General features: G+C 46.4%; 1 protein-coding gene across 3 annotated transcripts in view; it reads right to left on the reverse strand.

The window, feature by feature from the left end:
* The window catches only part of ANKDD1A (ankyrin repeat and death domain containing 1A), a 114,156-nt gene that overhangs the window by 67,720 nt on the left and 30,236 nt on the right, over nucleotides 1-16,200 (reverse strand). For 2 of the 3 annotated variants that reach the window (XM_073618348.1, XM_073618350.1), the window contains 3 exons: nucleotides 12,942-13,036; nucleotides 8,325-8,423; nucleotides 1,032-1,136 (listed from right to left, as the gene is read on the reverse strand). In XM_073618348.1, coding sequence (XP_073474449.1) covers nucleotides 1,032-1,136; nucleotides 8,325-8,423; nucleotides 12,942-13,036 — 299 coding nt within the window. Of the gene's footprint in view, nucleotides 1-1,031; nucleotides 1,137-8,324; nucleotides 8,424-12,941; nucleotides 13,041-16,200 lie in introns of all 3 variants that reach the window. The other variant, XM_073618349.1, reaches the window with a different exon arrangement.

Here is a 16,200-nt window from a genome sequence, read left to right on the forward strand (position 1 = left end):
TAGCACAAACCCCCCAAATCCCCCTCCTAGCATAAATCCTCTTCTCCCATCCCCCTTCCCAGCACAAATCTGCCCAATCACTACTCCGAGCACACCTCCCTAAATCTGCCCTCCTAGAAAAATTCTTACCCCCAGCCTTCTCCTTCTCAATACAAATCCCCCCCCACGCCAAATCCCCTCCTTCCAGCACCAATTCTCCAATCCCCATCCTAGCACAAATCCCCAACCATCTCTACAAGCACATATCCCGCACCCAACAAAATATTTTCCCTCTACTATATTACTTTTATAGCACACCCCCCCCCCCCCCCGCCACCCAACCAAAACCCTCCCCTAGCACAAATCCTCTACCCATCAAATCCCCCCCCCAACACAAACCCCCCCCCTTTCAGCACCAATTCCCCAACCCCAATCACCATCCTAGCACAAATCCCGAATCATCTCTACAAGCACAAATTCCCCCCCCCCCCCCCCAAAAAAGGAAAAATATTTTCCCTCTACCATATTACTTTTATAGCGCAATCCCCCAAATCCCCCTCCTAGCATAAATCCTCTACCCATCAAATTTCCCCTCCCTCCAAACACAAATCCCCCCCTTCCAGCACCAATTCCCTTCCCCCAATCCCCATCCTAGCATGAATCCCCCCCCCCACAAATTTCCCCTCCTAGCACAAATCCCTAATCATCTCTACAAGCAGAAAAATATTTTCCCTCTACCATATTACTTTTATAGCACAACCCCCCCAAATCCCCCTCCTAGCAAAAAGCTTTTCTCCCATCCCCCTTCCCAGCACAACCCCCCCCCCCCCCCCAATCACTACTCCAAGCACACCCGCCTAAATTATCCCTCCTAGAAAAACTCTTACCCCCAGTCACCGCCCAAATTCCCCTTCTCAATACAAATCCCCCCCCCCCGGTATCCTTGTGGTGCCCCACCACCTCACATGATACCACAGTGATCAGGGCAGCCGCCCCCTCCCACCCCTTGTCCCAGCCCTGTCTGCAAGTACATGCAAGGATGTCTCCTTTACCTTGTCCACCTTGTCTACTTTGATGTTCTCCAGATCCTCCATGATGAACTCCAGGACCTTGATGTGACCTCTCTGCGCTGCACAGTGGAGCAGGTTGAGTCCATTCTGAAAATGTGATTGATAAAAGTGTCACTAAACCCCCAAGAAAGACAAAGCCTTAGAACTATAAACTTATTGTTGTGGCTTGGATTAGAAACATAGAAAAGCAACGGCAGCAAAAAGACAAAACACAGTGGTCCACCATGTCTGCCCGTTTTTTTTTTTTTTTTGTTTGTTTTTTTTTTATACATAATTTGTATTTTTTTTCTTTTGCTTTTTTTTCGTTAACTTTTGCGTGTTTTTGTTGAGTATAGATCTAGGTTTGTCCCAGGCATGTTTGCAACCATTTACTATTGACTGCCTAACCTCTTTACACTCCTCCTCCATCCATAAAAGCTGTACGATCGCTTCCCACAATGAAAAGCGTTCTCTAAATAGATGAGATCAGGGCCGGGACAAGGGGTGGGCAGGAGGGCCGGCTGCCCTGGGCGTAGTGGGGATTTGGGGTATTTTGCTAGAAGGATTGATTTGGAGGGGGGATATTTGTGTTAGGAAGGAAGATTTGGGGATGGGGGGGGGGGGGGGGGAGTGGATTTGTGCTAGTAGGGATGATTGGGGGATTTGTGGCAAAGGAGACATTTGTGTGGGATTAGTACTAGGAGAGGGGAATTTGGAGGTGGGGGGAGGATTTATGCTCAGAGGGAAAATCTGAGAGTTAGAGGATTTGAGCTAGGAGGGGGATATTTGCGTTAGGAAGGGGGATTTGAGGGGGTGGATTTGTGCTAATAGGGATGATTGGGGGATTTGTGCTTTGTGGGGAAATTGGGGGGGGGGGGATTAGTGCTAGGAGAGGGTGGATTTGGGGGGATTGTGTTGGGAGATGGGGAGGATTTATGCTTAGAGGGAAAAATCTGAGAGGTAGAGGATTTATGCTAGGAGGGGGGGGATGTGGGGAGGGAGAGTATTTGAGCTGGAAGGGGGGGTATTTGTATTAGAAAGGGGGATTTGAAGAGGGTGGATTTGTGCTAGTAGGGGTAATTGTTTTTTTTGTTTGTTTTTTTTGCTAGAGGGGAAATTTAGGGGGGGGGATTAGTGCTAGGAGAGGGGGATTTGTGTTGGGAGAGGGTTATTTGGAGGGGGGAGAATATTTATGCTCAGAGGGAAAATTTGAGTGGATTTGTGCTAAGGGGGGGGGGGGGGTTGTACTGGAAGAGGGGAATTTTTGAAGATTAGTGCTCAATTTTTTTTTTGGAGGGGAGGGGATTTTTGCTGATACATAATGCTCATACATTTTGGAGGGGGAGGGACGCTGTTTGGCATCTTCACCCTGGACACTAAAAGGCCTTGTCCTAGCACTAGGTGACTTGTACTGTCACCGTCTGAAGTCACTTCCGCCTAATGGCCTTAAAGGGCCAATTTTTTTTTATTAGTAAATGTAAAATTTAATTTTTTTTTTTTTTTGCTTATAAGTGTAAATGAGATATCTGAGGTCTTTTTGACCCCCGATCTCACAATAAACAGGACCTGTCATGCTTATTTCTATTTCAATGGATGTTTACATTCCTTGTAATAGAAATAAAAGCAATCAAAATAGTTTTTTTTAAAAAGGACTGTGTAAAAATAAAAAGTAAAATAAATAAGAAAAAATAAAAAACGAATTCAAAGAGCCCCCTCCCTCTTTGGAACTTGTGCAGTAAAGGCTTCTTTCTGGCAACTTGACCATGCAGCTCTTTTTTATTCAAGTTTCATTGTGTTGTGCTCCTTAAAAACAACCACACCATCTTTTTCCAGAGCAGCCTGTGTTTCTCCTGAGGTTACCTGTGGGGTTTTTCTTTGTATCCTGAACAATTCCTGTGGCAATTATGGCTGAAATCTTTCTTGATATACCTGACCTTGGCTTGGTATCAAGAGATTCCCAAATTTTCCACTTCTTATTAAATGATTGAACAGTACTGACTGGCATATTATAGACTTTGGATATCTTTCTTTGTAAAGCTTCATTACCTTGTTACGCAGGTCTTTTGACTGTTCTTTTCTGCTCACCCTGGCTTAGTATCTAGCCTGCTTAGTGGATATCCATGTAAGAGCTAACAAACTCATTGACTATTTATACACAGACACTAATTGAGATTTAAAAAGCCGTAAATGTGGGAAATGACCCTTTAATAGCCATTTTAACCTGTGCGTGCCAACTTCTGTGCCTGTACCAAGGCCAAACATTCCAGGGTATGTAAACTTTTCATCAGGGCCATTTTAGTGATTTATGTTATTTTTTTTAAAGGAGCCAAACAACTATGTGATAATAAATGGCTTCATGTGATCACTATCCTTGAATAAAAGACAGTTTTTTGGCATGATCAGTCATATTTTCAATATAAATGCCCAAATTTCACAATTTCTGCCAGGGTATGCAAACTTTTGAGCACAACTGTATATATAATGTTTGGGGGTTCTAAGTACCGTATATACTCGAGTATAAGTCAAATTTTTCAGCACATTTTTTTGTGCTGAAAGTGCCCCCCTCGACTTATACTCGAGTCAAGCACTTTTCTGCAGCAAAAAATTTCATTTTCCGAACCGATTTTGGGGCCCCGTATCTCAGGGCCACTTGATGCTAGAAACCCCATATTTGGTATGCAAACCCAGTGGAACTGGTACCACAACATATCCAAAGCTGAAGTTCCTAGCACTAAGTGGTCCCGAGATACGGGGCCCCAAAATCAGTTCGGAAAATGTCATTCTCTGCTGCAGAAAAGTGCTTGACATTTTCTGAACCGAATTTGGGGCCCCATATCTCAGGGCCACTTGGTGCTAGGAACCCCAAATTTGGTGTGCAAACCCAGTGGAACTGGTACCATAACATATCCAGAGATACGGGGCCCCAAACCTGGTTTGGAAAATGTCATTCTCTGCTACAGAAAAGTGCTTGACATTTTCTGAACTGATTTTTGGGGCCCTGTATCTTGGGGCCACTTAGTGCTAGAAACCCCAGCTTTGGAAATGTTATGGTACTAGTTCCACTGGGTTTGCACACCAAATTTGGGGTTCTTAGCGCTAAGTGGCCCCGAGATACGGGGCCCCAAATTCAGTCAACTGTGTCCATCTGCAGCAATGTCATTTCGGGACCCTTTGGGTTCAGAGACCCCAAATTTTGGCTGCAGCTAGGGGGCATCTAGGAACCCTTAACTACCGAGTTTGAAGTTCGGGGGACCTATGGCTGCAAATGGGCACAGTGAAGCATGCAAATGGGCACAGTGATGCTGCAAATGGGCATTGTTGACCCTCTTTTCCCCTTACAGTAGCTGTGCATTTCTCACCCTCGTCTTATACTCGGGTCAATAAGTTTTTCCCATTTTTTTTGTGGTAAATGAGGGCCTCGACTTATACTCGGAATGACTTATACTCGAGTATATATGGTAATTTTCTAGCAAAAAATATAAATTTAAAACTTAAAAGAACAAATGTCAGAAAAAAAGGTCCTTAACCGGTTAAAAAAAAAACCCTTCAGTTAGAATTTAATAGGTCAGTGTCCAAATGAATAAAACTAAGATCCATGCAGCTTTGATAAAAACCAAAATGTTCCTCCTGGGAAAGCAAATTGCAAATGGATTTGGATTAAGGCAGATGAAGATCGTAAAACCAACCATTAATAAAAAAGCTTGATAAGCAGTGACACTGATCAATGGATAAAGGCTCCTGAGGTCACTGATCAATAGAACTCCCTGGTATTTATTGTCTACACCTGCCGAGTGTTGCAGTATGCTTGCTGGGGGCAGAAGCTGTATGGACCTATCTTCTTCCTAAAGTCTGGGGCAGTGATGAACTTTGATGCCTTTTTATGCAAAACTTCCTAACGATGGATCTCGGATGAGATTTGCTGGAACCAGCCAGATGGGAAAGTTCCAATGATAAACAGAGGCCCCGATCTATGAAAGCTCAGAGAAAGGGACTATGTTGTAGCATTTTGAAGACCATTCCCATTCCCATCTCCCTGCCACCTTATCCCATTTTCAGCTGCATTTTTGTAACTAGATTTTATGTATATCCCTATTTCTAATTAGAATCTACGCATATCTATCTAAAGGATTTCAAGGTTTAAAGGATGACTAGGCGCAACAAGCAACTTTGCCTTAGGCAGATTGCGATTTGTCAGGGCCTGCATCTGAACCTGCAACCTCTGCTGTGTCTGGCAGTATTTCTTCTTGCTGAGCTAACCCAGATGCTGGGCAGCTCCCTGCCTGATTCCTTTGACAACCTTGCCTTGTACCTTTTTTCTGGTGAACCTTGAACTGTTTGCTCCTCCCATTAACTTCCTATGTAAGCCATGTCTTTGCACTTCCTGTTTTCCAGGTTAATATTGTGCTCTTCCTCCTCAGCCAATTTCCTGCTCTTGTCGCTGTCGCGCGTATCTTTGATACCATTTATTACCGACCTTTTGGCTTGTTCCTCGAAAAAGCTTCCACTTGCCCCAACCTGCAACCACTTGTTACTGACCTTCGGCTTGTTCCTGACTACACTTCTGCTTGACCCCAACCTGCAACCACTCCTTACTGACCTTTGGCTTTTTCCTTGACTACACTTCTGCTTGACCCCAACCTGCCATAGACAAACAACAGGAGACGAGCTTGGCGCTCGTAGTTACTACACACTGCAGCATTGTTTTAAATGTAAGTTGATTGGACTTGTTTTATTAAATAAATATACCTTTTATATGGGATCACGCTATGTGCGTCACTTTCCCCCTCACACTGTACATCACTACTCTACCTGACGAACACTGAGGAGAGAGGCACGGGGACATATTCCAGTTTCCAGGCACGAGGACAGATTCCAGATTGGTGACACTCCTGGAGGCATACGAGCTCGGCGCTCGTGGATTGATGCCCACACTCACTTCATGAAAGTGAGTGCAACCTCCCCCTGTGTGTGTCTTGCCCCCCCTCCACTGTGGTCGTTGCAGAGTTATTTTACATGCTGTATACTTTTTATTTTTTATATTTCGCTTGGCATGTTCATCATTGTCACTGCCTGTATACACGGAACGTCTACACCTGCGGGTCATTTGCAACACAGGCTGTACACCTTACAGCTGTAAGGTAAGCGGCTTGCAAACACGGAGGTGTCCTCACTGAAGATCCCCCCCCTCCCTTCACGATTGGACTTGTTTTGTGTTTCTCATCACGTGTTTTTGCTTTTTGGACTGGATGATAGAACTAATATTCATGTTTGTCCTAGGGATTTGTCACTTGTAGTTCACCAGGATCTGGCACGTTTTTGCTAATGGGGCACTAGCCCACATATATTTTTCTTGCATTATATATATATATATATATATATATATTATTTTTTTTTTTTTTTTTGCATTGTGTCATTATTCACCCTATTTGTGTTGGTATATGCATTTTTGTTTTGCTATATTCAAGCAGTCACTGTTTCACGATTACCTTTATATATTAGGCTTTGTCTGCCCGCAACATGTCATGTTGATCAGCTACGTTGCACTGCACTGCATCCCCACCATGTTCTTTTAGCATGTAGGATCTATTCATGCATTGGCCCGTTTCTGATTTTTTAGTTCACTTTGCCACTTTAGTCATCTTTGTAGCTTCCCTCCCCCCCCCCTTCATCACAGCGCAACTACCATCTTCCCCCACTTTCATCCTTACCAATCTTTGGCTTGTTCCTCGACTACACTTCTGCTTGACCCCAACCTGCAACCACTCCTTACCAATCTTTGGCTTGTTCCTCGACTACACTTCTGCTTGACCCCAACCTGCAACCCACTTGTTACTGACCTTTGGCTTGTTCCTAGACTACGCTTCTGCTTGACACCAACCTGCAACCACTTGTTACTGACCTTTGGCTTGTTCCTAGACTACGCTTCTGCTTGACCCCAACCTGCAACCGCTCCTTACCGACCTTTGGCTTGTTCCCCGACTACGCTTCTACTTGACCCCAACCTGCAACCACTTGTTACTGATCTTTGGCTTGTTCCTTGACTACACTTCTTGTCAGGGTACCACCCGCGCCAGATCTGGGCGTTTGCATGCGCCTATGCGCCGGCGCGCTCCTGTACGTACCTTGCAGCAAGATCCTGCTGTTTCCAGACATCAGCGCGGCGCTTGGGCGCGCGCAGGTACGCTGCGCCTGTCCACGCGTGTGCACGTGCGCGCGTACGGGCGCACGTGCGTTCGCGTTAGCGCCGGTTTGGCGCCAAAGTGCACATAAAAGTTCCCCTGTGCCTCTGGCACATTGCTGCTTCGTCTCAGCTCTGTGATTCCTGTAAATCTGCACCTGATTGATTGTTACCTATCTGACCCGGCTTGTCTGACCATCCGTCCCGCTCCCATCCGACCCGGCCTGCCTGACTACTCTACTACTACTGCCTGATACCATTGCCGACCTCTGCCTGCCTACCGACTCTGCCTCTGCCTGCTGTTATTGCCTGTCTCATCTACCTGCTGACCCGGACCGTCTGACCCTGCTTGTGCCTGCTGTTGTTGCCTGCAACCACTCCTTACCAATCTTTGGCTTGTTCCTCGACTACACTTCTGCTTGACCCCAACCTGCAACCACTTGTTACTGACCTTTGGCTTGTTCCTAGACTACACTTCTGCTTGACCCCAACCTGCAACCGCTCCTTACCGACCTTTGGCTTGTTCCCTGACTACGCTTCTACTTGACCCCAACCTGCAACCACTTGTTACTGATCTTTGGCTTGTTCCACAATTACGCTTCTGCTTGACTCCAACTTGCAACCACCTGTTACTGACCTTTGGCTTGTTCCTCGACTACCCTTCTGCTTGACCCCAACTTGCAACCACTTGTTACCAACCTTTGGCTTATTCTTCGATTACACTTCTGCTTATCCAAATCTGCACCAATTGTTACAGACCTTTGGCTTGTTTACAGACTACACTTCTGCTTGATCCCCTTGTGCTACATCTGATACTGGACCCTGGCTTGCTCACCTCCTGGTGGGGTGATCCTGAGGACTGCGACCTGGTACTAACGTAAAGCAAAACCAATCTCCTCCATCAGCAGCTCTGAATACCAATTAGTGCTTAGACCCCGTACCCATGTCATCCACCAAGGTGACCTGCTTATAATCAGTACCTATGCTGTTGGTCAGTGGGAGCCTCTCTACAGCTATAGCTACTGGTCTTTGAGCCTGACCCCTGACCGTGACACCATGTTTTATGAGTGGCTTTTTCTGGTCTTGATGGACTTACAGAATCAACAGACAAGCCTCACCTTATTTTGACAGCTGATTTTGGCTCCGGCGTTGACCAGGATCTGCAGAATTTTGAGGTGTCCAAACCACGCCCCCAGCAGTAGAGCATTCATTCCAAACTAGAGGTCCAGAAGATGGGCAGAAAGAAGAATACGATGTTCATATAGCGATGGCAATGCTCATAAATACTGTATTCATGAGAAAGGTAGTCAACAAAAGGGGAAAATGTCTTATTTGGATGCATCGCTCTAAACAATACTGTATGTTGCTACAATTGATATACACTGTGAAGTGTTGCTTATCGCTTTACTTTATTTACATGCAGGACTTTTTTCTGCTGAAATGTGGCGGAACGCCGTTCCGCCACCTCCAGCAGCCCTCTCCTCTGAAGCCTGTCACATGACACAGAGGCTGGTAGAGGAAGTTTTCTATACCACTTCCTCCACCAGCTTCTGTATGCCATCGCTGGCATCCAGGGCATGTGCCCCATGTCTGTTTGGGACCAGAACCGGGTCCAGACACCGCAACTGTCAGCATTTACTGGGGGATGACAGAAGCAGTTTCTTTCCTCACCTTCCGCCTACAGCACAGAGCCCAGTGGAGTTCTCTGAAACGCCTTCTCGGCTCTGTGCTACACAGATCGGACAGGCAAAGCTGCACGGATGAGACTGCAGTAGGCAGAGAAAAAAAAATAAAGCCCCATGTACCCAATAGAACGTAATTGGCTGCACTGCTCTAATGCAACTGCAGGTGAAAGAGCTGTGGAGGGAAAGGGGGAAAGAAGGGGGCAGTTGTGCAGAGAGAGTAGAGACTGAAGTTGTGGATGTTCTGCAGAGGTCAGAGTTGGGGGGCTTATAGATTATGCAAAGTGAGAGCTTTGGGCAGGGTGATTTGTACGGCGTTAAAAGAGAGCTCTGGGGGGAGCTCGGAATGCATAGGTGAGAGATGGGGGTTTGCAGAGGTTGAGAGCGAGCTGTAGATAAGGGGGCAAAAGTAAAAGGTGGAGGGGGGAGAGATTAGCTGTAAATGGGGGCGCAGAGGCGATTGTGGCCTGTGGGTGTAAGATGTGGATGGGGGTGTGTGCAGAGGTGACATGTTGACTGAGGTTAAAAGGGAAGTTGTAGATGGGGGGCGTGCTAAGGTGAAATGTGGAACGTGGGGGGGGGGTGTGGAAGGAATGTGAGCTGTGGATGGAGGGGGGGGGAGTTGTGGACAGAGGGGGAGAGGTGAGCAATATACAAGGTGGAGAGGGTGAACTGTGGATGAGAGGACTGAAGGTAACCTGTGGCCGGGGGGGGGGTGAACTGTGGACAGGGGGGGAGAGGCTGAACTGTGGACAGGGGGGAGAGGATGAACTATGGACAGGGGGGAGAGGATGAACTGTGGACAGGGGGGAGAGGATGAACTGTGGACAGGGGGGAGAGGATGAACTGTGGACAGAGGGGAGAGGATGAACTGTGGATGAAAGGACTTAAGGTGACCTGTGGATGGGGAGGTGAGCTGTGGACGGGGGGGAGAGGGTGAGCTGTGGACGGGGGGGAGAGGGTGAGCTGTGGACGGGGGGGAGAGGGTGAGCTGTGGACGGGGGGGAGAGGGTGAGCTGTGGACGGGGGGAGAGGGTGAGCTGTGGACAGGGGGGAGAGGATGAACTGTGGACAGGGGGGAGAGGATGAACTGTGGACAGGGGGGAGAGGATGAACTGTGGATGAAAGGACTAAAGGTGACCTGTGGATGGGGAGGTGAGCTGTGGACTGGGGGAGAGGGTGAGCTGTGGACGTAATAAATTTAAAAGAGCGAACAAAAGTCCTGGATGGCTTAACTCCAATGTAAAAATGCATATAAAAGCAAAGGAGAAGGCCTTCAAAAAATACAAGGTTGAGGGATCATCCTCAGCATTCAGACTTTATAAAGAATGCAATAAGAAATGTAAGCGTGCAATTAGGACAGCTAAGATAGAACACGAAAGACACATAGCGGAGGAGAGCAAAAAAAATCCCAAGAAATTCTTTAAGTATGTAAACAGTAAAAAAGGGAGGACAGACCATATTGGCCCCATAAAGAATGAGGAAGGACATCTGGTTACAAAGGATGGGGAGATGGCGAAGGTATTGAATTTATTCTTCTCCTCAGTCTTCACGAGTGAATCGGGGGGCTTCAGTAACCAAAACTGCAGTGTTTATCCTCATGACACAACACAGGAAGCACCTACATGGTTAACAGAGGACGGAATTAAAATTAGACTTGAGAAACTTAACATTAATAAATCACCGGGACCAGATGGCTTGCATCCGAGGGTACTTAGGGAACTCAGTCAAGTGATTGCCAGACCGTTGTTCCTAATTTTTACAGATAGTCTACTGACTGGAATGGTACCAGCTGATTGGAGAAAAGCCAATGTAGCACCTATATTTAAAAAGGGCCCAAAATACATCCCTGGGAATTACAGACCAGTTAGCCTAACATCGATAGTATGTAAACTCTTGGAGGGGATGATAAGGGACTATATACAGGATTTTAGTAATACGTACGATATCATTAGCAGTAATCAGCATGGATTCATGAAGAATCGTTCTTGCCAAACCAATCTATTAACCTTCTATGAGGAGGTGAGTTGCCATCTAGATAAAGGAAGGCCTGTAGACGTGGTGTATCTGGATTTTGCAAAAGCATTTGACACAGTTCCCCATAAACGTTTACTGTACAAAATAAGGTCTGTTGGCATGGACCATAGGGTGAGTACATGGGTTGAAAACTGGCTACAAGGGCGAGTTCAGAGGGTGGTGATAAATGGGGAGTACTCAGAATGGTCAGGGGTGGGTAGTGGGGTGCCCCAGGGTTCTGTGCTGGGACCAATCCTATTTAATTTGTTCATAAACGATCTGGAGGATGGGATAAACAGTTCAATCTCTGTATTTGCAGACGATACTAAGCTAAGCAGGGCAATAACTTCTCCGCAGGACGTGGAAACCTTGCAAAAAGACCTGAACAAATTAATGGGGTGGGCGACTACATGGCAAATGAGGTTCAATGTAGAAAAATGTAAAATAATGCATTTGGGTGGCAAAAATATGAATGCATTCTATACGCTGGGGGGAGAACCTCTGGGGGAATCTAGGATGGAAAAGGACCTGGGGGTCCTAGTGGATGATAGGCTCAGCAATGGCAGGCAATGCCAAGCTGCTGCTAACAAAGCAAACAGAATATTGGCATGCATTAAAAGGGGGATCAACTCCAGAGATAAAACGATAATTCTCCCGCTCTACAAGACTCTGGTCCGGCCGCACCTAGAGTATGCGGTCCAGTTCTGGGCACCAGTCCTCAGGAAGGATGTACTGGAAATGGAGCGAGTTCAAAGAAGGGCAACAAAGCTAATAAAGGGTCTGGAGGATCTTAGTTATGAGGAAAGGTTGCGAGCACTGAACTTATTCTCTCTGGAGAGGAGACGCTTGAGAGGGGATATGATTTCAATTTACAAATACCGGACTGGTGACCCCTCAATAGGGATAAAACTTTTTCGCAGAAGAGAGTTTACCAAGACTCGTGGCCACTCATTAAAATTAGAAGAAAAGAGGTTTAATCTTAAACTACGTAGAGGGTTCTTTACTGTAAGAGCGGCAAGGATGTGGAATTCCCTTCCACAGGCGGTGGTCTCAGCGGGGAGCATTGATAGCTTCAAGAAACTATTAGATAAGCACCTGAATGACCACAACATACAGGGATATACAATGCAATACTGACACATAATCACACACATAGGTTGGACTTGATGGACTTGTGTCTTTTTTCAACCTCACCTACTATGTAACTATGTAACTATGACCTGTGGATGCGGTGGTGAGCTGTGGACGAGATGACTGAAGGTGACCTGTGGATGGGGTGGTGAGCTGTGAACGGAGGGGAGAAGGTGAGCCTTGACTACACCCATTGTTTGGCAACACTTTACTTCTCTTTCCCAAGCAATGGTGGGATTGGCAAAGGGAATAGGGTTGGGGGCGGTGAGTTGATTGGGGAGGGTGGGTTCCTGCACCTATCCTCTGCGAAAAACAAAAAGGCCTGTCTACAGGTTATTCTAATCTGCTAAAACACAATAAAAAGTCAGTTATTTTAATTTAAAAAAGTGGGTGAAATGTAGAATGCGCGGGATTGACATCATTGCAGCTCTGGCCAATCACATAGCCGGAGCGTGCAAACCCATCTCAGCGGTGACAGTACAGCGCTGGAGGGCTTCGTTCCAAGGTGAGTATTTCATAATGTGCTAGTATGCCATGCATACTAGCACATTATGCCATTTCCTTGCAGGTCTTTTTTTTTTTTTTCTATACAACATCCGCGGTTTACAACCGCTTTAAACTTGAGGGAATAGCATAAGAAAAATTAGTGTTTTTATTATATAAACTGTATATATTTTTTTTTGTTGTGAAAAATGAAAAAAAACAACATTTTCTACTTTGTGTTAGAAAAACATATCCAATAAAATCAAATGTCCTAATAAATTTAGGCTAAAAAATGTATTCTGCTACATGTCTTTGGTTAAAAAAAATAAAGTACTGGAAGAACCATCGCTTTGTGGAAATGATATGTAGTGAGTGTGAAGGGCAATTGTGTGCCCGGGTGGGGGGGGGTCACCTGACACATACAGAGTCGTCCTCGTCCACGGGCACGTCATGTTCCAGCAGCAGTCTGAGTGCTTGTTCTTGCCCCGCTCCAGCCGCCCAGTGTAAGGCTGTCCTGTCTACCTGAAACACAAGTAAAGGAAGAAGAAGGAGACGGTGATCCAGTGTCTGTCCGGTCAGGAGGAGCCCGGGGCAAAGACATCGTTACTACTGATATGATCCTGACGCAGCCGGACATTTCTCAAATGTTTGCTCACATCTCTGTGTGTTTGTTGTGTGTTTGTTGTGTGCAAGGTGAATCTGCCCTACCCTACCCTTCCATACACGTGGCTGTTGGTATTTCCAAGCAGTTTTACCATTTTCTTTTGCACGCAACAAAGTGACAAACTGAAGATTGATCACCTGAAGACGAAATCGACTCTGTGTACCTGTCAAAGGCTAAGTCCAAAGGGGCTTGTTCACATGTGATTTGGCACCTGATGGTTGATCAGCGTTTGGATGACTCTTCAGGGGAGCATACGACAGGCGGCAGTGGCGGTGTGTCCATAAGGGCGCCCCCTCTCTCCAGCCACCCCCTCTATCACCAATAGATAGATTCATGCATTGCAATTCAAGGGCACACTGGCAGCATTTAATGGGCACACTGGCAGCATTTAATGGGCACACTGGCAGCGCTTGATGGGCACAGCGGCAGCGCTTGATGGGTACAGCGGCAGCGCTTGATGGGCACAGCGGCAGCGCTTGATGGGCACAGCGGCAGCGCTTGATGGGTACAGCGGCAGCGCTTGATGGGCACAGCGGCAGCGCTTGATGTTTTTTTTTTTTTCAAATTTTTTTTTGCGCCCCCCCCCAAAAAAATAATTTTGGAGCACCAGCCGCCACTGACAGGCGGTGAAGAGGAGTTGCATTACCTCTTTACTGCTTACCACTTGCTAGAAAATTACACAGAACCCCCAAACATTATATACATCGCTGCAACTTTTTATCTCGCACTGTATTTTTCAAATGCATTTTGTTTTTAAAAAAAAAAAAAAAAAACTGTTTCATGCATTAAAAAACAAAAAAAAACAAACAAAAACCAGTAAAGTTAGCCCAATTTTTTGTGTGATGTGAAAGTTGTTACGCTGAGTAAATAGATACCTAACATGTCACGCTTAAAAATTGCGCCCGCTCGTGGAAAGGCACCAAACTTGGGTACAATCGCTCTGTGTCTGGTACTCCTCTCTGCCAATCTCTCCATTGGCTTCCACTCACCAAACAAATTAAATTCAAAATACTAAAAACTTACAAAGCCACCCACAACTCTGTCCCCAGCTACATCACTAGCCTAGTCTCAAAATAGCAACCAAATCATTCCCTTCATTCCTCCCAAGACCTCCTGCTCTCTAGCTCCCTCATCACCTCCTCCCATGTCGCCTCCAGGACTTTTCCAGAGCCTCTCCCATCCAATGGAACTCCCTACCCCGATCTGTCTATCTCCTACTCTATTAGCTTTTAGACGATCCCTGAAAACCCTCCTCTTCAGAGAAGCTTATTCTGCCCACACCTAACAACTGTACTTTTATTTTCTCCATCAGCTCACCCCCCACAGTTATTACCTTTTGTATCACTTGACCCCCCCTTCTAGATTGTAAGCTCTGACGAGCAGAGCCCAAATGATTCCCCCCTGTATTAAATTGTATTGTAACTGTAATGTCTGCCCTCATGTTGTAAAGTGCTGTGCAAACTGTTGGCGCTATATAAATCCTGTATAATAATAATAGTAATAATAATAATGCCTACCTATTCTCAGCCCGCTCAGGTCACGTGATTTCCTGTGTCAGCCAGTGGCAGCTGCAGGGGAGAGAAGAGCTCAACAAGGGCTGGGAACTCTAGGAGAGGTGACGTCACCCATCCGTTGTTGGCGCTCCCTCCTCTTTCTTACACAGGTTGATGCCGAAGCTAACTAATCTGTGTAAGAAAGATGTATTATCCTTACTTATTCTCAGCACGCTCCAGTCCGGTCATGTGATCTCCTGTGTCAGCCAATGCTAACTGCAGAGGAGAGGAGAGCGTGCTCAACAAAGGCTGGGAATTCTGGGAGCGTTGACGTCACCCATAGGGCTTCAAGGGCCCATCCGTTGTTGGCATTCACTCCTCTCCCCTGCAGCTGACGCTTGCTGACGCAGTAAGTCACATGACCGGAGCTTTAGATCTTTCATACACAGGTTAGTTAGTATAGGTGTTGGGGGGGGGGGCAATTTTAAGGCTAGTTAGGTATAGGTTTGAATTCTACTTTAACTGTCCTTGAAAGCAATTCACATTAGAGAAATGGCCGTACATTAGATTACGCAAGACTCATGTTAACTGCTACTATCCCCTACCACCAGTGCCGGGACAAGGTCATCTAGAGCCCAGAAACATACCAAACTGCGCCCCCCCCAAGAGCATTATGTGTCAACAAACCCCCCCCCCCCAAAAAAAAATAAATTGAGCACTAACCTGCATGGTTACCCCCCCCCCCAAGCATAAATCCCCCTCCACCCAGTACAAATCTGACCCCCTGCTGAAATCCCCTCTCCTAGCATAAATCTTTTGCCCCCTCATCACACAAATTCTCCCAACCCCCCCCCCCTCCAAAAAATAAAAAATAAAATCACCCCTCCTAGCTTAAGTACACATCCTCTTCCCCCACTCCAAATCCCCTTCCCAAGACCAATCCCCCCACTCAAATTTCCCGTCCTAGCACAAATACCCCCCAATCATCCATACTAACCCAAATCCCCCAACTCCCCCCCCCCCAATAAAAAAAAATCCCTTCCTAGAACAATTCACCCATCTACCATAGCAACTCTTTTAGCACAAATCCCCCCCTCCTAGCAAAATTCCTCCCCCCCCCCCCAAATCACCACTCTTAGCACACTCCCAAAAGTCCCCATCCCAACACAAATCCCCTCCCCCCAATCTCCTCATGCCCCCCCCAGCATAAATCTTTTGCCCCCTCATCCCCCAAATTCTCCCAACACAAATGCCGCCCCCCCCCTCCAAAAAATAAAAAATAAGATCACCCCTCCTAGCTTAAGTACACATCCTCTTCCCCCACTCCAAATCCCCCCCAATTCCCCCCCTCAAATTTTCCGTCCTAGCACAAATCATCCCTACTAACCCAAATCCCCCCCTCCCCCAAATAAAAAAATTCCCCTCCTAGAACAATTCACCCCTCTACTATAGCAAATCTTTAAGCACAAATTCGCCCCTCCTAGCAAAAATCCTCTTCCCCCATCCCAACATAAACCCCCCCCAA

The sequence above is a fragment of the Aquarana catesbeiana genome, linkage group LG03 (assembly GCF_042186555.1).
Source record: "Aquarana catesbeiana isolate 2022-GZ linkage group LG03, ASM4218655v1, whole genome shotgun sequence".
In the NCBI taxonomy this organism is placed as follows: Eukaryota; Metazoa; Chordata; class Amphibia; order Anura; family Ranidae; genus Aquarana; species Aquarana catesbeiana.